The sequence below is a fragment of the Mrakia frigida genome (assembly GCF_051309035.1).
Source record: "Mrakia frigida strain ATCC 22029 unplaced genomic scaffold BDY24scaffold_5, whole genome shotgun sequence".
Lineage (NCBI taxonomy): Eukaryota > Fungi > Basidiomycota > Tremellomycetes > Cystofilobasidiales > Mrakiaceae > Mrakia > Mrakia frigida.
Genome location: NW_027481276.1, coordinates 648,993 through 666,933, shown reverse-complemented (window position 1 = coordinate 666,933; position 17,941 = coordinate 648,993). Strand labels below are relative to the sequence as shown.

Genomic DNA, 17,941 nt, shown 5'->3' with positions numbered 1-17,941 from the left:
AGAGGCGCGAGAGACAGCGACGACACCGAGTCGACCCCCGCCTTTCCTCCGTTTCTCAATCCGCTTTCATCGTTCTTTTCTCTCGTGAAGGTGCTACCCTGGTCCAGTTCTTGAGAATCGGAAAATCTCATAAGGGGACAAGCTAGGGCGGAGAGGAAATAGGGAGGAGCACAAGAGTGAAAATGTAAGGGTTCGAGGTTGGAGGGAGAGAGAGAAGCTGAGGCAGGGGAGGAGGAGGGACTCAAATGACCTCGACGTCTCCGACCTCGAACCATCATCTCGTTTCTACCTTTCCTCGTTCACCCACCTTGCATCCATCTTCCTCGGTTTCACATCTTCAGTAAACCATGGCTGGAAAATCAAAGGCGAAAGTCAGACCAGCACCGAAGGAGCCTGCCTCCTCTCAGGTCAGCAACGTCCGAGCTTCGTCCCGCCCTCCTCCCTTGTTTTCCGAGCTCATTTCCTTCCGTTTCTCTCAACAGGGAAGCTCAGGATCGGAGGACGCGTGAGATTGTCTTCCCATCCATCTGATGATGCTCGAGCTGATTTCTGATTTTCGTTTGGGGTGCGACAGAGTCGTCTCGTTCGAGACGTTTCTCGCAGAGGTCAAAGGTCGAGTCTCTCCTCCTCTTCTTCCTCCCTCCCTCCATCCTTCGCTCTTGACGATGAAGCTCACGGAAATCTTCTCCTTGATGAACTTTAGCCAACGAGTTCAGAAGACAGAGGAAACGAGTCAAGGATGCTCTGGCTTCGATGCAAAAGGAGAAGGCTTCCCTCGTGAGCTCGACCTCCTTCTCCTCCACATCTCGTTCTTTCTCTTCGAGCTGATCGCAACTCGTTTTTCCGATGGCAGGAAACCAAACACGAGTCTGTTCGATCCGGCAGATTGAAGGGATTGTTCGTTCCTCTTCCCTATCTCTACCAGATCGACATCTTATTCGAACATCGAGCGTCGACCTGACTCCTCCCTCTTCTCTACTTTTACAGCGAGGACCTCTACACCGCTTTCCTCGCCGACGTCAAAGCCGACTCTGAAGATCTCGTATCCATCCAGAAGGAACTCTGCGAACTCGAACGAAACTTCGTCGTGAGACTGACTTTCTCTGCTCTTCGTTTCGGTCTGTGAGCTCGAGCTGACCTCCTCGTCCCTGCCTTCTTCTCACCGACCGGGTCCCTCAGAAATTCGTCGTCGACCTTGAAGTCCAACAGTCAACGGCAGCGAAGAAGTGGGACGTCTCAGTCGCTGCTACGTCGAAAGGGTTGCTCGATCTGCAGGAGGGTGAGTTTCGTTTCCTGTTGCGTCGCGTCTCTCGTCCTTACTTCGTCAAGTTCACCGTCCCGTTCCCTCGATGCTTTGGTGTTCTTAGCCGAAAGGAAGTACGCTGAAGTCCAAGTCGGAGTCGTCTTGAATCGAGGAGCGAGCAAGGTCAGATCCCCTTCCTCTTCGTCTTCGTTCAGCCTTTTTCTTTTCGACGCATCGTCACTAACTCTCGTTCCCTCTTCCTCTTTTCACCTCCTTTCCTTCCAATGCAGAGCAAAGCTGTCCTCACCGCCTGATCATCTCATGCTACTAGCTCATCCTGTCTCTTCGTTCCCTCTTTGTAGCTCTCTCGCATCTCTTTGCTCTCGTCTCCCGGCTCATGATCTCTCTTTCGCTTGCTTTCGTTCGATCCTTACGCCTTCACGACCCTCTCGCCCTCCCTCTTCTGTACCTCTGTATCCTCTTTCCCTCGCCTCTCTCTCTCTCTCTCTCTCTCTACCATGCATTCCATCACTCTCACACTCACTCTTCGCTCTTGCCACGATCCAAACGAAACGAAAAACCCGAGCACATGCGGCTGAGAGCTTTCGAGCGAAGGACAAAGAAGGAGAGACAACGAAGAAACGGTGTACGACAACGAAGAGACATCACAAAGAAAGGTAGAAAGGGTGGGATCGAAACTGATGAAAAGGAAAGCCCAAAAAGGAAAGCGCAAAACAAAAAGGACAAAGAACCCAAAAACAAACGACGACGCGACTCACGCCCCCCCACCGCTATTCCTCCGACTACTCGCCCTCCTCCCACCCATCCCAGGTCTCTCTCCCTCCTCCCCAACAGCAGCACTAGCACCTCCCGCACCACTCTTCGGTCTCTCTCCACCGGCAACTCCAGCTCCCTCAACGTCCACCTTCCTCATCCCCTCGACCAACTCCTCCGTCTCCCCTCCTGCAAGCTCAGGGAAAGGATAGCCCTCCCCACCTCCCCCACGTCCTCCGCCAGCACTACCTCCAGCAGGAGGCGTCCTCGCACCCTCCTCGTTACTCTCCTTCAACAACATCGCCTCCCCTTCGAAGACCGCACCGAAACTGCTCCTCTCCCTCGACTCGAACTCGAACGCTCCCATTCCCCCTCCTCCAGGGAAGTACACCGCTCCAGGCGTTTCCATTCGCTGATGCAGTCGCCCACCGCCGTTGTTGGTGGGATGGGCAGACGAGTAGGCTCCAGGGGAGGAAGGGAACATCGGGTTGTCGAAGTTTTGGAATGGACTCGACGAGTTGGCGTTCTGGTTCGGCACCCTCGAGATAGGCGCTCCAGGAGCGGGGTTGAGGAAAGGGTTGTGGGTGTGGTGGTGGTAGAACGTTGAGGAGTGGTGAGGGTTCGGGTGGGAAGGGGAGGAAGGGTCGGGGGACATGGGTCCGAGACCGGGCGAGAGGAAGGCGTGAGGGTAGAATTCGGGGGTTTGCTGCGAGGAGAAAGGAAAAGGAGGGCAGGGAGAGTCAGTTTGGAAGTTTAGAGCAGAACAAGGAGAGACGAGAAGAGAAAGAAGAAGGAGGAAGCGACGTCGCGTCGCGTCGAAACACTCACAGGGATCTGGAACGGCCCTCCAAACTGGAACGCAGGCATCGACGGCGTCATCATCGGCATTCCGTTCCTCCCCAGCATCGGACTCCCAGGTCCACTTCCTCCTCCTCCTCCTCCCGCTGCCACTGCTGCTCCTCCAAAGTACGCCGGAGGGAGCGAGATCGGGCCAGGATGAGCTCCTCCTCCTCCTCGAGCAGGAGGAGTCTTCCCCTCTCCTGGAACCGACCCCTCTCCTTCCTTCAGCGACGACGACGAGGAATCCGTAGGCTGTTGCTGCTGCTGCTGGTGGTGGTACTGGAACGGAGCGTGGAAGGGCGAGGGAGGAGGGTAGAAGGGCGAAGGAGGAGCGTGGAAGGGAGAGGGAGGTTCGTAGCCGTAGAGAGGGAAGTTCATGTTGAGAGGTTGGAGGTGAGGACTCGGCATAGGGTAGTGTTGCTGCTGCTGCTGTTGCTGGTAGGACTGCTGTTGTGAATACTGCTGCTGAGGGTATTGCTGCTGCTGGTGAGGAGGAGGAGGTTGACGAGGAGGAGCAGGAGGACCTCCTGGACCGACGACGTTGGTTTCGAGGCGGACTTGGAGGATCCGGCCGTTGAATTCGGTGCTGAGGAAGGAAGAGAAGAGGCGTCAGCTGGGTTTCGGCGAAGGGGACGAAGGGAGAAGCGCTCACCCATCGAACATCGTGATTCCCCTCAACGCGTCTTCCTCCGTTGCGAACAGAACGTGTCCGACACCCTTGCTCCTTCCATCAGGACCTAGGACTACGTCGGCTCGGATGATGTTGCCGGAGGTTCGGAAGAGGTCCTGTGTTCGAACGAAAAAAACAAAGTGGGAAGAGATCAGCGACGGAGCGAGACCGAAATTGCTTCGAGAAGAAGAGAGTAGAACGAACCTTGAGATCTTGCCACTGGATGTGGTAAGGAAGCTGAAAGACAAAACGAGGAAGATGAGTTCGAATCAGCTTTTCGAGCTTCGAAGAGAAGGAGAAGCCGCGTCGACTTCGAACTCACGTTTCCAACGAAAAGCACCCTCCCCGCCAAGTTTCCACTCCCCAACCTCAACACAGCCGACGGCGAGATCCTCTCTGCTCCTTGATTCTGCTGCTGCTGCTGCGAGTAGACCTGCTGCATCCCATGCCCGACCTGGCCGAAGGCAGGAGGAGGAGGAAGCGCTCCCAACGGCGGCGGAGGAGCTGCTCTCCCTCCCGTTCCTCCTGCTCCTCCGTCCGCCGGCGACTTGGACGAGTTCCGAAGAGTACCAGCGGCGGCGGTGAAGGAAGAAGCCGAGTTGGTAGGGGTGTGTTTGGCTGCTGAAGAGGAGATAGAGAGGGGAGGAGGAGGGAGAGCTGAAGTCGAAGCTGTGGGAGTCGAGAGCGAAGCTGAAGGGTTCGCCGGAGGAGTTCCTTGAAGGACTGCGATGGTCGAGACGGAGGAGGGGACGATGAGAGGGTGTGAAGAAGGAGGAGAGGTGCCTGGCGGCCGAGAGGAAGGAGGAGGACCGGCGAGAGGATGGTACTGAAGGGGAAGAGGGTATCCGTAGCCTCCGTTCTGCTGAGGTGGAGGAGGAGGACCGTTGTTCATGTAGTACGGGCTCGCTGACCGAGATCCTGGATGAGAGAAGTTTTGACCCATTGGGTGATGGAGATGACCGGAGTTGAGGTAGGGAGGTTGTTGTTGAGGATGAGGAGCGAGGAGAGGAGGTTGACCGGCGTGAAACTCGAATTCAGGTGGAAGTCGATCCGGTCTGACTTCGAGGACTCGAGTCTGCCAGTTGTAGCCGTTGAACATTTCTGGAAGACGGAGAAGCGTAGGAGAGAGTTTGAGCCTCAGATGAATGAGAGAAGCTGGCTCGAGTAGACTCACCGACAGCTCGAAGTCCGTCTTCTCGACTCCCCATCAAAACCGTTCCATGACCTCTACTCCGGTTGTCGCTCCCCAAGCTCACATCCGCTCTCAGCACCGTTCCCGCTCGTCTAAACAGATCCTTCACATCCTGCCAACGCACTCGGAAGGGGAGCTGAAGACGACGAAACCAAACCAGAACAAAGAGACGGACGTCAGCGTTCCGAACCACCGCAGCTTCTCATCTCCCAAGCAACGAGACCCAAGGACGTACATTCCCTACGAAGAGACACATCCTCGTATCCTGAATCATCAAGGACTGAGAAGGTTGCTGCTGGTGCTGAGAATTGGGCGTTCCTGAACGAAGAGGGTGAGAGAGAGGCTGGGCGGAGTTTGGACGAGGAGAGTGCGAGGTGGCCATCTGGATGATCTTGTCGATGTCGACGTGGTGCTGGAAGGAAGAAAGAGTAAGAAAGAGGTCAGTTCTGGAGACGAGCAGACAGGAAGAAGGGTAGAAGTGAAGGAGAAGGAGGTGAAGGAAAGGTAGGCGAAGAGAGGAACGAAGGGAAGGGGAAGCGTCGAGCTCGAGTTTAGAACCTTCCAAGCGAGCTCCCTTCTCAAAAAAAGCACTGCCTTTGCGAGATGAAAGCAAGTAGGGATACAAGAGCATCGCCTCCTTCCTACCGAGCTCGTTTTGAGTAGAGAAACAGCAGTAGAAAGAGAGAAGGACGCTCCGAGATGGCCGGCTGACTCGTTCGACTCTCTCCCTCCCTTCCTCCCTCCCTTCCCCTCTCAAAGAAACCAAGAACTCACTCCATTAACCTGCTGCTCGCCAGCACCACCCTTCGGTACATCCAACCCTCCAAGCTCAGAAGGAGGAGGCGGAGCTGCCTTCTTAACGGACGAAGCTCCAGCGCTTCCAGCTCTCGAGAGTCCGCCTTGCGATGCTCCTGCTCCTCCTCCACCGAGCCGAGGAACGCTCGAAGACCGGTTGACCGACGATCCAGTAAGTGCTAAAGGGAGAGCAGACGCTACTGGTGGAGAGGCAGAGGAAGAAGGAAGGTCGACCATCCTGAGAGAGGGAGAGAGGCTCCACTCGAACGAGAGGGAGAGGAGGGGAGATGGGACGAGAGAGGGAGAGGCGATTGGGGATGGGAGGGAAGGTTTTCTTTTCGAGGCAGATGCTCTAAGGAAGAGCTTGCTGGTGGTGATGAGGAGGGGAGGACAAGGTTGGGGTTTGGACCGGAAGGAGGGTTGTTGTCGTTGGGGAGGTGAAAGAGAAGGTCAGGGCGAGAGAAGATGGGAGATAGCGAGCGGTCGTCGGGCTCTGTTCCTTTCAACGGATTTTTGCTCCAAAGCGGATGAAGCTCATATGTATAAAGAGCGACGGGTGTGCTCGTGTAGAAAAAGAGTTGAGAAAGTTTTCCGTGAGCGAGGAGCGTAAGCGACATGGTCGAGCGAAGGAAGGAATGCGAGCTCAAAACTCCTTCTCTTCTTTCTCTTTCCTCCCTCTCTCTTTCATCACCGCACGAACGACAAGTGAAAGACAACTGCAACATAGATAACCTCCTCCCTTCTCTCCTCCCATATAGAGGAAAACAAGAGAACCAGCTTACCAACAAAGAATATAGAGATGTCCGTCTGCTCCCCAGGATGCACACCCTCCCACCGACCTCGACCGCCTACTCCTCCTCCTTCCACACACCCTCCCTCTCCCTTCATGTGCGCACGCAGCTTCACCCCCGAAGAGGCGAAAAAGGGCAGAATCAAGGAAAGAGCGGATGCAGGCATGAAGCAAGAATCAAACGAACGGCGAAGGTCGAGTAAAGAGAAAGGAACGAGACGAGGATACTCTGGAGAACGGGAACGCGATCTCTTCTACTGAAGAAGTGGGAGATCGAACTTTTGAGTCCCTGTGAGAAGAGAGAAAAACAGAGAAGGAGGTCAGTATGGGGGAGGTTCTTGGGAGGCAAAAAAGGAAGGGGGTGGACGAACGCCTTGATTAAATTGTTGGAGAGCAGAAGGAAGGAGGCCGAGAATTCGAAAGCTTTGAACCAATCGTCCGTCACGCTGGACTGCCGTAGAGGGTGAGCGAAAGCGTGACCCACAGAGGTACTGAAGATCTCGAGCGGGTCTATGGTTCCATGTTTTTCTGAGAGAAGCAGAGTCTTGTTTGTCGAGGGAGGGCTTTTCCTTTTGAAGTTGGACGAAGAAAGGGGAGGCAGAGTGCCTCGTCGACTCTTCCTCCTCAACCCTCCGTCTGAAGATCTCTGCTCCTTTGCTGGTAGAGTTCTCGCCTGATTGGAAGGTCCAGAGGAAGCTTCACTTACTGAAATCCACTGGATCTTGACTTTCGGAGTTCCGAACCCCTCTGCAAAAAAATGAGGACGCGTCAGAGAAGAAGAAGCTCCTCTGTCGAGACGAGAGAATCGCGGTGGGCCAACTTTGACGCTCAACATCTCAACATCGGAGTGGAAAAAACAGCTCGGTCTGGCAGAGAGATCGATAAAGAATCATCTCATCTATACCCTGATGAAATCGGGCTCTTTCAAAATTATTTCCCGGTTGGAGGAGATGGCCCTTTTTTTTCGATCTCCGACCCCTCCAGACTCTTCCTAGCTCGACCTTCCTCCTTCCCTCTCAACGTTCAACCTCGACTTCGCTCCTTTTTCTCCAATCATGGCCTCCCTCCACCTCACCACCACCTCCCGGACTTCCTCCTCCCTCCTTAAATCCCTCTTCTCCTCGCCTTCTTCGACAGGACTCTTCTCCTCCCTCGCCCTTCCCCTTCCTCCTTCCTCCTCTTCCTCCCCTTCAGCCCTCGGCTCCTCCACCCCTGGCCTGGCCCCTCTCGGCTCTCTGCTGCAAGATCTGTGGGAGACGATCCTTCGAGCTGTTCCCAAGACTCGAACTTCTCATTCCAAGAAGAGGAGAAGAGCTACGAACAAGCAGTTGAAAGATAAACTCGGTGAGTTGAGCTCGTTTCTTTTCTGTCCTCCTCTCCCTTGTCGTCGTCGTTACCCTCTCTCAACCCGCGTTTGCTCTTCTTGATATCTCTCTCTCTTTCTAAATTATAATCTCTCAATATTCATCGCTAACCATTCCTCCTCCCCTTCTCCCCCTCTTCCTCCCTCTTCTCCTCCCTCTCCTCTGCAGACATCACCTCCTGCCGAGCGTGCGGTCGACCGAAACTGTCCTCCAGCATCTGCCCTCACTGCAAATCCGCCATCCAACGAGACGCCAAGAACGAGAAGAGGGTGCTCGGCCTGATCGAGGAGGCCAAAGCGAGGGGGGAGGATCCGTTCGAGATCTTTGCTCAGAGGCAGAGGGACAAGGAGGAGGAGCACGAGAGGTTGACGGACGAGGAGAGCCAGAGAGGAGAGGAAGGATCACCAACGGGAGGGAGTGGCGTCGGGAGGTCGTAGAGGTGTTGGAAAGATTGATATGAGGTTGAGTACAACAGCTGTTGAGGGTCGGAAAGGCAAAAGAAGGGAGGGAGGAGGAAGGGAAGGGAAGGAGGCGAGCGAGCTCACCGTTTTTTATGGCCAGCTCGTCTCGCTCGATCGTGTGCTCGACTTGAAGATACCTGATGAGCTTGCTCGAAAACTCCGTGTTAGCGTCTCTACTAATCTGCTCATCCCATCTAGTTTCTCGAGCGAAATCGAGCTCGAGAGCAGGAAGGTAAGTCGTCGTCCGACCTCCTCCCTTCTCCTCCGTCCAAATCCCCATCGATTTGCTCTGACTCGCTCTCCTTAGACCTATCTGGCAGCAGGAGATCAGCTAAACCTCTTTCTCGACATCTTGAGGCGCCCTCTTTTCTCTCAACGACGCGTCGCAGCCGTTCGGATTCGACCTTCGTCCCCTTCCTCCTCGCTCCCCTTCCAACCCTCTCCCTCTCGACTCCACATGCCTCAAAGATCGTCTATCTTCCTCTTCGACCGAACCGGATCCTTCCTTCACCCTGCTCCATCCTCCCAACCCCAAGCTAGCTTCAAGAACCCGACAACACCCACCGACGAAACGACGGCCTCGCATGGTTCAACTCTTCGATAAGCCTTACCTTCTCGGCCGACCTCGGGGAATCAATTTCGCCAAGGCCAACGTAGACCTGTAAGGTGGCTCTTACAACGTCCGATCCATGCCTTCTCGCATTCTTTTCCCTCCTCCTCCCCAGAACTTTCAGACCTGGACGCGTTGGCACCCTTCGCTCAACAGCCGCCGACTCTGCTCCCTTAGGCTCATATCCCCTCTCCCCTTGTTCTCAGGAAACGTAGCCCATGCGAGTCTTTCCCTTAGCTCCGTCGTGAAGGGAGGAAGGGAGAGAAAAGGGAGAAGGTCGTTCGTCCCTCCGAACCTCTTTCATCTCTCCCACCTCCTCCTCCCTCCCTCCTCAAGATGCGATTCGCCACCCTCTTCTCTGCTCTCGCGTCCCTCGGATTCGTATCTACTGCTTTAGCTGCTCCTCCTTCGGAACTCATCACTACCAGTGCGACGGATATCTGTGGAACGGTGAGTCTCGCGTTTCGTGTTTCATCTCAGCCCTCCGTCGTTCGTTATGTTCTTCTTTCTCTTCGCTGACCTCTTCGGGTCTCCTTTTCTCTTGCAGCCCTTTGTCTTCAACGCTTCCGTCGAAGCTGCCGTCACCGCCAAGGTTCAAGAGATCATCCAGAAGGGAGAACTTTCGAAGAGGGCGCCGAAACCTGTTCCGGTGTGAGTCGTTTCGACGTTTCCTCTCTCTCCCCATCCATTTTTTACCCCCAAACTTTAAATCTAACCCTAACCCTAACCCTAACCCATCCCCTTTCCTCTTCAGCTACTTCCACTCCATCGTCTCCACCACCGGAACCGGAACCGTCACGTCGACCCAAATCGCAAACCAAATCGCAAAGCTCAACGCCGTCTTCACTCCCACCTTCACCTTCACTCTCGCTGGAAGCGACGTTACCGTCAACAACGACTGGTTCAACAACGCTGGACCTGAGGAGTGAGTCTATCGGCACTTGCGTTCGTGATGGGTTTTTGAGGAGAGATGCAACCGAACTGACGCGTCGTTTTCTTCCCTCTTTCTCCTCGTTTTTTCGTCTCGTGGTTGTTTGATCAGATCGCAGCAGACTACTATGAAAAACGCTCTTCGAAAGGGAGGAGCCAACGCTCTCAACATCTACAGTGTCGGTTCGTGACCCTTTTCTCGTTCAACCCAACGAGGTTTCCGAGCTGACCTGCCCTGTCCTCGGTTTCTTTCTTCCATCCTCAGGCTACACCTCCATCAGCGTTGTAGGACTCCTTGGATACGCTACCTTCCCTTCGAGCGTACGTCTCACGTTGACCTTTTCCCCTCGAATCGCTCAGGCAGCTGAGGCTGATCATTTCTGACCCCTCGCTCTCTCGGTTCGTTCGCTCGTTTCCAGTACTCTTCCAACCCCAGGGACGACGGAGTCTCCTTCTTGTACCGTACCGTACCTGGAGGCAACCTGGCCAACTACAACCAGGGTGGAACTGTCGTCCACGAGGTGAATTTTGCGAGAAAAAACAGACGTGGCGACGACGGGCTGACCTTGGTGCTCGTTTGCTCTCATCTTTTCAGGTTGGACACTGGTTTGTCCTGCTCCCTTGTTAGCTATGCCTTCGCCTCCGTTACGAAACTGACTCTTGCTCTATTCGCTTCACAATTCAGGCTCGGACTGTTCGTTCTTCCCTCTCGTTCCTCGTGTCTCGTTCCTGGTTTCTCTCTTCGACGTTCATCTGACTCCGTTCCTTGAACCTGCCCACCTTAACAGCTATCACACCTTCCAAGGAGGATGCACCGGTACTGGAGATGGTGTTTCAGATACTCCTGTACGCTTTTGGCTCTCCTTCGACTTTGCTTGCCGACGACTCTCTCGCTGATCGATCGATCGACGCGCCTTTCCTCTTTCTCTTTTCAGCCCGAGGCGTCGCCTGCTTCTGGTAAACTTCCCTTCATCTTCTTCCCTTCTTTATCCTCGAAAGTAGAGCTGATCATATCGCGCCTGCTTCGATTCGGCTCTCGAAATAGGATGCCCTGCCAGTGAGCCCGTTTTTTTTTTCAGTTCCTCGACCTGAGTCGTCGAACTCCGAGACAGTTGAGCTGATTGACACTCTACTTGTTCCTTGCCCACAGGTCGAGATACCTGCTCCGGTGGAGGAACTGATCCTTTCCACAGTGAGTGATCGTTCGAACGAACTGTCGATGAAGAGGACGCGTTGAGCACTTGCGTCCTGTCGTTTCCTTCGCTGACGCTAGTCCCTTCGCTGCTTCGTCGATCCTCTCAGACTGGATGTAAGCTCAACCTCGTCTCGTTTTGGCTCTTCATCAGCTTCAAACGAACTGAGAAGACGCATCGTTTCTTCTCTCTTCCTCGTCAATTTCGTTTCGCTGACTCCCCTCTTCCCTCTCTTCTTCCCTTTTTTTTCGTCTTCCCACCAACCAAGGGACTACACGTACGACGCTTGTAAAACTCAGATCACCGCCGGTCAGACTACCAGTACGTTTCCCATCCTTTGTGATCCTTCCGCTGTTGTTCGAGAAGGTCGTCGATTCGATGCTGACTTCTCTTCGACGCGTCGTCTTTTCCTTTCCGCCAGGAATGCTCGCTCAGGTTTCTCTCTACCGAGGAATTTAAACGGTAGATACTTTTGATCCTAAGCGTTCAGGTTCCAAAGGGTTGAGGGTTTGAGAGGAAGAGGGAGAGGGAGAGGGAAAGGGAGAGGTCGAAGACGACGGAGGGAGACGGAGATGGAAACTCCAGTCGGAATGGTTTATCGGAGGGACCGGGGGACGGATATATACAACGAGAGGTAGAGATTCAGTCTATGGTTATGAATTCTGCTCTACTTTCTCCTGCTCACGACGCGTTTCGATGTCCGTTTTGCCCGTCACGTTTATGACCGACAGGCCGAGGCAGCGCTGAGAAGGGATCGAAAGTCTAGAACACACCTTTCTCTTCCAAACCTTCACCCTTGGCACTCTCCTTCCTCTCCTTCCCTCCCATGGCTCTTGCTGCTCTTGCTGCTGTAAGTAACACGCTCTCAAGTAGGCGAAGGTGAAGGCGGGGGAAAGGTCTGGAGGAAGGATTGAACTCGCTGCAGTGGGCTGAACTCGCCTCAACCTCTCCTTCCCTCCCCCTCTTTCGCCACTTCCTCGGTCCACCACCTCCTCCATCTTGCATCCAAACCACCTCTGGTCACCCTGATCTTAGATTACCTCCAGTTTTCGCGAAGAAAAACCTGCCTCGGTACCCTCTACACCTCGAGCTCGTCGAGGAAGGAAGGCTCAGGAAACGGATGGAATCGAGACAGTCCGGTACGACGGCGATGCGGAATCGGTTTCTGGTGAAGACGAACGCTGGAGCCACAAGAGGAACAAGAGCGACGGACAAAGTTCTTCGGGAGGAAACGAGAGCAAGCGGGCTAGCGGAGACTCGAAGGTGAGCTCGAGGTTTCCTTCCTTTCTCTTCTTGCCCTGCCCTTTCTCTATTTTTCCGTCCCTTCGTTCTCCGAGCTCCCTAAGCTGACGAGTGGTAAATCTTCTTCTCTCCAAGGACTCTCGAAACACGAAGAAGAAGCAGCAGAACAAAATCGCTCAAAGGTGTTTCAGGTCAGCTTCAACCCCCTTCTCGACTCCCTTTCTCTGCTTCTTTCTCTCTTGCTTTAGGTCAAAGCTGACCTACTCTTCGTCTGACTGTAATCTCTTCTCACAGGGAGAGAAAGGCTGAGCATGTGAAGAATGTGGGTTGATCTCCTTCCTCAGTGTTTCTCTGGCGGCGAAAAGGAGACTGATTGCTTCCTCCTCACTTCTTTAGCTGGAATCGGAGGTCCTCGCCCTCGCTTCTTCGATTAAGTCTCAAACATCGGAGAACGAGAACTTGAGGGAGCTGCTGGGACTGCTACAGAAGGACAACCTTACCGTGAGTTCGCGTAGATATGGGTCTAAAGGTGAAGATACTCGGTCGTCCTCGCTGCAGTCCGCTGAACGCGTTCTCTTCTTCTTTCTTTCCAGCTTCGGCAATCCGCCTTTGCCTCCTCCATTTCTGCCCAGGCTCAAGGAAGACCTTCTCCGATACCCATCAACACGACGAATTCCTCCTCCTCGCCCTCGAACAGTCTGCGAGACACCGACACCAGCGACTCGCACGTCTCCTCCCCTTTCCACAACTGCTACACCAAGTCAGGACCCTTCGACAGCACTTCATCCTCGAGCACCTCCAGCAGCGACATCCAGCCTATCGAACTCGCTCAACTCACCTCCCCGTCGCTCTACGGATCCAACAAATCGGGGGTCCCCTTCCCTCAACCTTCAGTCAATCAACCTCCCGCTCCACCATCCTTCCAACTCCTGGCTTCCAACCCTTCCGCTACCTGCTTCCAAACTCCCACCTTCGCCAACGATCCAATGGACTTCCTCTCGGTCCCTTTCCCCTCCTCCTCCTCCTCAAACGATCCTTTCGACACCCAATTCGACCCTTCCCAGTTCGACGACTTTTTCCTCGACGAAACCATCCCTTCCTTCACCACTCCTCCGAACGACCAAATCAACTACGCCCCTTTCCCTTCCACCAGCAACATCCCTCCTCTCTTCGGCAATCCAACTCCCAGCCATCCCAGCTTCGGCGACGCGACGGCGTCGACGTCGACATCGTTCGCCAACCCGTCCCCACTTCCGCTTCCCAACTCGTACAGTCTACAGGAGGTCGAATACATGCTGGAAAAGAGGATCTCTCCTGCCGAGCTGCAGGAGGAGAAGAGGACGGGGCAGTGGAGGCAGAACTCGACGGAGGAGTCGAACAAAGTCAGGTCGAGCGTTCCCGTCGTTCCTGCCGCCTCCTTTGGATCGGGATGGAGGTCGCCAGCACCTGTGGTGGAGGAGAGAAATCCTAGGTTGGCTCCTTGGGGTGAAGGGAACGGAGAGAAGTTCTTTGCTGGGAGGATCTGGGTAGCAGCGGTTCGTTCATTTCTCCCGTCCCTTCTTCTCTCGCCTGTCTTCCCTCCCGCTGCAATCGTTCTCCTCTGAAAGCGTAACTCCTATTACTGACTTTTGAAGTGTTTCGCTCTCTCTACTTTTGCGAGCAGGATCCCGAGGCGAGCAATGTCAAGCTCGACGACGTTTGGCTGCGAATTCTCGACGGACTCGGCTCGAACCTGGAGAGCTTGGATCTCGGTGGACTTTGTGATCAGGTAGACTCGAGAGTGAGATGCGATGGGAGTGAGTTCACGTTCTCCATTCCTTTCTGTTCGTCCCTCTCGTCCTGGTTCGATGCTGACTCGTCGACGCGTCGTTCTCGACTTGTGTTTTCGTCTTTTCAGAGGCCGTCGTTCTTGCTGAAGCTCACGTCCAGCAACTTCTGGAAGAGATACACTATCTTAAGAAGCCCTCTTGTTGACCTCAGTAACTCGTCTTTCTCCGTTTTCTCCTTCTGTACTCGTTCTCCCTCTGACGTGCACATTTCTTTCTCTCGTTCGATCTTTTGCTTGTACGCGTATCTATATTCGATGCCCCGACTTTCTCTTGCACAAAAACTGCGTTTCTCTGCCGATCTTTAGGTCCGAGCGAATATCCTGAGAAACGGGTTTAAATCGTCGGGTTGGGAGAGAAGGGAGGAGACTCGCGCGAGCTTCAGTTGGCTCCCAACTCCCAGCCGGCTTCCCTCCCTCCCTTCCCTTTCTCTTCCCTTTCCACCCTTCATCATGTCATCCGGTCCTTCTTCTTCGACATCACAAGGAGCTCCCTCAGCTGAGGATATGGCCGCTGCCTTCGCTTCGGATCCTCGCGTCCATTTCAGCAAAACAAGCGGGAAATGGGAGTACGAAGACGAGGAAGGAAGGGAGTTCGAGTGGAGCAACTTTGGGAAGAACTGGGTCCCTATCGTGAGCTTGATCTCTCTTTTGACACGATCAACAGGTAGCTGGGAGTCTATGGATTGATATCTGACCTTTGTTTTGGTTGGTATAGGTGGACGACGAAATGATTCGAGCTCAACAAGCCGCCTACTCGGTCAAGGGAGTCGACGAGAACGTTCGTCCCTCTTTCTCGCTCTCCTCTTGCTCTATACATCCCTTCCTCGAAGGTCGAAGCTCACTACAGCGTCGCTTGACATCCTTCTGCAGGCCCCCGTCGCTGCTATGGTCGCTCGAGAGAACAAGAGGAAGGCCAAAGACGTCGACTTCACCTCCAACACCACCGCCGACTCCTCCGCTCCCGCTACCTCCAAAGCTTCCAACGGCAAGAAGGGAGAGAAACGAGCCAAACCAGAACCCTCCTCTTCCACCGACCCTTCATCCTCCACCACCACCACCGCTCCTCCTCCTCCCAAAGCAGCTAAGAAATCCACAGCCGTCTTCATCACCAACCTCCCTCTTGACGCAACCGCTCAAGAGATCGCCTCCGTCTTCTCCAAATGCGGGATCATCCTCCTCACCCCTACCAACGAACCCAAGATCAACATGTACACCTCTCCGGAATCAGGCATGTTCAAAGGAGAAGCTCTCGTCATGTACTTCAAGGAGACCTCCGTCGATTTGGCCATAACCGTTCTCGACGACACCGAGCTTCGGTTGGGAGCTGGGGAGGGAAGGATGAAGGTCAAGAGGGCTGAGTGGGGAGACGGGTGGAGTGGAGGGGCTGCTGCTGGTGCTGGTGCTGCTGAGGGTGAAGATGGGAAGGTGGTGGAGAAGAAGCAGAAGAAGAAGATGACCCCGGCGGAACAGAAGGAGCTCAACAGGAGGATCAGGAAGATGGAGAAGTGAGTGTCGAACCCTTCCTCGTTCCCATTCTCGTGTACGAAGAAGGTATGAAGCTAACCTCTGCCCTTGGTCCTTTGCAGCAAACTCACCGGCTGGGAGTCAGGCTCGTCGGACGATGGATCAGCCGGAGAGGAGGAAGAACGAGCTCCCTCAGCCAACGCTCGAATCGTCGTTCTCAAGCACATGTTTACGCTGCAGGAACTCGAGGAGGATGCTACTTTACTCATCGACCTGAAGGAGGAGGTTCGAGAGGAGGCTGAAGGACTAGGAGAGGTCACCTCGACAACGATCTTCGACGTGAGTTCCCTTTCCTTCGCTACGACGCGTCCTTCTTGCTCTTCTCGTCTCATCTTCGCCGTCGCTGACCCCTCTCCTTCAACTCTCCTTCTCGTTTCACAGAAAGAGGAAGAGGGTATCATGACCGTCAAGTTCAAGGATCCTCTCGCTGCTCGAGCTTGCGTCCTCAAGTTCAACGGTTCGTCCTCTTCTCCCCTTCCTTCTTTTCCTCGAGACCTTTCGAAGACGCTGATCGAGCTCCGATTCTCTTCTTTTCAGGTCGATTCTTCGCTCAACGACAAATCTCAGCATCGCTGTTCGAAGGACGGGTCCGGTTCAAACGATCTGGTGCCGGAGCTGCTCTCGACGAGGAGGAGGAGGAGAGGGAGGAGAAGGCTAGGCTGGAGAAGTTTAGAGAGTATCTCGAGAAGGAGGACGCTCAATAGATAGAGGTTTCTTCTTCTTCTTTCTTGGCTCAAGAGAGACAGAGGTGGCGAGAGCAGACCTCCAAGAGGAGACGCGTCGAACGAAGACCCGATCGAGAACGGCCTCGTTGCTTCTCCAGAGTCAACACAAGCGAACGAGGATACCGAAAGTTAGACATTAGAGCTACATAAGAACAAAGGACCCTTCGTCATAACCTACACGCCTCTCCGAACCCACTCCCGTTCCACCACGACCCTCCCACAATCGCGACCATGATCAAAACGCCCATCACCCAACTCCCAGCCAGATACCCCGCTCCTCTCCTCCCCCTCATATCGTCGATCTCCACCACAAACGTCGAAACCGTCGACAAACTCCCACAGAACCCATCCTCCACCGCCTGCAACACCTGACACTGCAAGGTCGACAACGCTCCTCCTGGTAGAGGCTTCCTCTGCAGGACGTAGCTCGTCCCCAAGATAGCGGTAGCAAGCATGTTGGCGGTGAAGGTACCGAGGGTAGGGATTCCTTTGGTTCGTTTGTGAGGCTTGGAGCCGAAGACGGGGTTGAGACGCGTGAGGTGGAAACGGAGGAGGGTCCCCGGAGGAGCGAGGAGGACGGAAAGGAGGAGGGTTCGATCTGTTTTGTGGTCGAGGATGCAGATGAGAAGGAGGGCGAGGTAGAGGAGGAGAGGGAGGAGGATGGTGATTGTTTTGGTAAGAAGAGGGTGGGTGAGGAGAGGTGAGCGAGAGGGAGAGAGGGAAGGGAAGTGGTTGGAGGAGAGGTGACGACCGAGGTGGAAAGAGAAGAAGGCGAACGAGACGGTTAGGACGAGGTGAGTGATTCCGTCGGCGGCCTGAGCAAACGAGATGGACGATAAGAGGTCAGCTTGGAGGATACGGATTCAGACGAGGAGGGAAACGGAACGGGAGCCTCACGTCGTGGACTCCTGATCTCTGCGTTGAGCCAGGGAAGTTGCTGAAAGCCTCAAACGTCTGAAGCATCCACGAGGAGAAGGTGGTGATGGACCCACAGAGGCCTATGAACAAATTTCAGAGATCAGCTAAGGCTCGAGAAGAGGGCGGGAAGAAAGGAAGGAGGGTCGAAGCTCACCTGTTCCCAATCCGAAGTAGAGTTCCCTTCCTCCCCACCTCTCCAAATCCTTCCTCCATCCAACACAAAAGCCCATTAACAGACATCCTAATCCCTGAGACCATATCAACGGAAAGACAGCCTGCCCTTGGTAGGTGAAGAGAGCTGTGAGACCGATCCGAGCGAGGCAACCGAGGATGGAGAAGAGGACGAGGAGAGAGAAGGTCGGGAGGTGGGTGAAGGGATTGATGGGAGGAGGAGTGGTTTCTGGAAGAGGATCCTTGGTAGGTATGGGTTCTTCTGGAGGTGTATTCGAGCCGTCGTCGTAAGGTTGATCCATGTTTGAGGAAGGGGAAGAACGAGAAGCAGGAGGGGAGGAGTTTGAATGTTGAGCTCGAGTGGATCCCTCTTCTTCCTCTCGATCCTGACGGCCGACGGTGAGTTCTTCGTTACTGAGAGAATCCCTCCTCAGCGGTGGAGTAGGATGCATGGTCCTGTCCCGGAACAGAAGGCTTCCTGGAGAGTCGAGGTGAACGTTGAGGCCTGAAAGAGGAGGAAAAGGGGAGGAGGAAGTGTATTTCGGTCTCGAGCTCGCCCCTCAATTCGATGCCGGAGCTAGGACTCTGTTTCGACATTTTCTGTAGGAGTAGTTGAGAAAGTCTCGTAGGCCAAGCTGACAGATTTCTCGATAAAAAGTCGTCGGGAAGGA

The 17,941-nt window shown here is 54.5% G+C and overlaps 9 protein-coding genes across 9 annotated transcripts; 6 read left to right on the top strand and 3 right to left on the bottom strand.

Moving 5' to 3' along the window:
• The first annotated feature begins 267 nt into the window (after positions 1–267).
• BDY24DRAFT_379734 (uncharacterized protein) lies at positions 268–1,780 on the top strand. The gene is made up of 9 exons (XM_076639084.1): positions 268–407; positions 483–505; positions 575–612; positions 704–777; positions 854–897; positions 988–1,087; positions 1,180–1,279; positions 1,368–1,426; positions 1,534–1,780. The coding sequence occupies exons 1-9, from the start codon at positions 348–350 to the stop codon at positions 1,555–1,557; spliced, it is 522 nt and encodes a 173-aa protein (XP_076499598.1). The 5' UTR covers positions 268–347; the 3' UTR covers positions 1,558–1,780.
• An 11-nt stretch (positions 1,781–1,791) lies between these two features.
• Positions 1,792–2,868, top strand: BDY24DRAFT_379731 (uncharacterized protein). The gene has a single exon (XM_076639083.1). It carries the CDS (start codon positions 1,833–1,835, stop codon positions 2,622–2,624), a length of 792 nt encoding a protein of 263 aa, XP_076499597.1. The 5' UTR covers positions 1,792–1,832; the 3' UTR covers positions 2,625–2,868.
• Positions 2,698–3,655, bottom strand: BDY24DRAFT_234096 (uncharacterized protein). The gene has a single exon (XM_076636655.1). It carries the CDS (start codon positions 3,263–3,265, stop codon positions 2,771–2,773), a length of 495 nt encoding a protein of 164 aa, XP_076499596.1. The 5' UTR covers positions 3,266–3,655; the 3' UTR covers positions 2,698–2,770.
• Positions 3,506–4,993, bottom strand: BDY24DRAFT_336923 (uncharacterized protein; the record flags this gene model as incomplete). The annotated part of the gene is made up of 6 exons (XM_076637253.1): positions 3,506–3,643; positions 3,732–3,764; positions 3,859–4,031; positions 4,545–4,628; positions 4,702–4,855; positions 4,955–4,993. The coding sequence occupies 6 exons, from the start codon at positions 4,991–4,993 to the stop codon at positions 3,506–3,508; spliced, it is 621 nt and encodes a 206-aa protein (XP_076499595.1).
• Positions 4,994–7,231: 2,238 nt separating this feature from the next.
• On the top strand, positions 7,232–8,250 carry MRPL32 (mitochondrial 54S ribosomal protein bL32m MRPL32). The gene is made up of 2 exons (XM_076639082.1): positions 7,232–7,648; positions 7,837–8,250. Exons 1-2 carry the CDS (start codon positions 7,360–7,362, stop codon positions 8,103–8,105), a joined length of 558 nt encoding a protein of 185 aa, XP_076499594.1. The 5' UTR covers positions 7,232–7,359; the 3' UTR covers positions 8,106–8,250.
• Positions 8,251–9,398: 1,148 nt separating this feature from the next.
• Positions 9,399–11,533, top strand: BDY24DRAFT_379722 (zinc metalloprotease). The gene is made up of 13 exons (XM_076639081.1): positions 9,399–9,664; positions 9,782–9,852; positions 9,935–9,990; positions 10,089–10,190; positions 10,265–10,275; positions 10,355–10,363; positions 10,458–10,515; positions 10,605–10,626; positions 10,715–10,726; positions 10,820–10,861; positions 10,972–10,978; positions 11,131–11,183; positions 11,284–11,533. Exons 2-13 carry the CDS (start codon positions 9,798–9,800, stop codon positions 11,319–11,321), a joined length of 465 nt encoding a protein of 154 aa, XP_076499593.1. The 5' UTR covers positions 9,399–9,664; positions 9,782–9,797; the 3' UTR covers positions 11,322–11,533.
• A 102-nt stretch (positions 11,534–11,635) lies between these two features.
• Positions 11,636–14,214, top strand: BDY24DRAFT_379711 (bZIP transcription factor). The gene is made up of 8 exons (XM_076639080.1): positions 11,636–11,712; positions 11,898–12,125; positions 12,240–12,295; positions 12,399–12,426; positions 12,501–12,605; positions 12,698–13,639; positions 13,768–13,900; positions 14,002–14,214. The coding sequence occupies exons 1-8, from the start codon at positions 11,689–11,691 to the stop codon at positions 14,076–14,078; spliced, it is 1,593 nt and encodes a 530-aa protein (XP_076499592.1). The 5' UTR covers positions 11,636–11,688; the 3' UTR covers positions 14,079–14,214.
• A 70-nt stretch (positions 14,215–14,284) lies between these two features.
• Positions 14,285–16,168, top strand: CUS2 (U2 snRNP complex subunit CUS2). The gene is made up of 6 exons (XM_076639079.1): positions 14,285–14,562; positions 14,648–14,710; positions 14,803–15,437; positions 15,519–15,735; positions 15,838–15,913; positions 15,994–16,168. The coding sequence occupies exons 1-6, from the start codon at positions 14,383–14,385 to the stop codon at positions 16,158–16,160; spliced, it is 1,338 nt and encodes a 445-aa protein (XP_076499591.1). The 5' UTR covers positions 14,285–14,382; the 3' UTR covers positions 16,161–16,168.
• On the bottom strand, positions 16,024–17,768 carry BDY24DRAFT_379708 (FluC/FEX family fluoride channel). Its single transcript, XM_076639078.1, has 3 exons — positions 17,254–17,768; positions 17,079–17,179; positions 16,024–16,996 (listed from the first exon to the last, which is right to left on the bottom strand). Exons 1-3 carry the CDS (start codon positions 17,720–17,722, stop codon positions 16,349–16,351), a joined length of 1,218 nt encoding a protein of 405 aa, XP_076499590.1. The 5' UTR covers positions 17,723–17,768; the 3' UTR covers positions 16,024–16,348.
• Between the last annotated feature and the right edge of the window lie 173 nt (positions 17,769–17,941).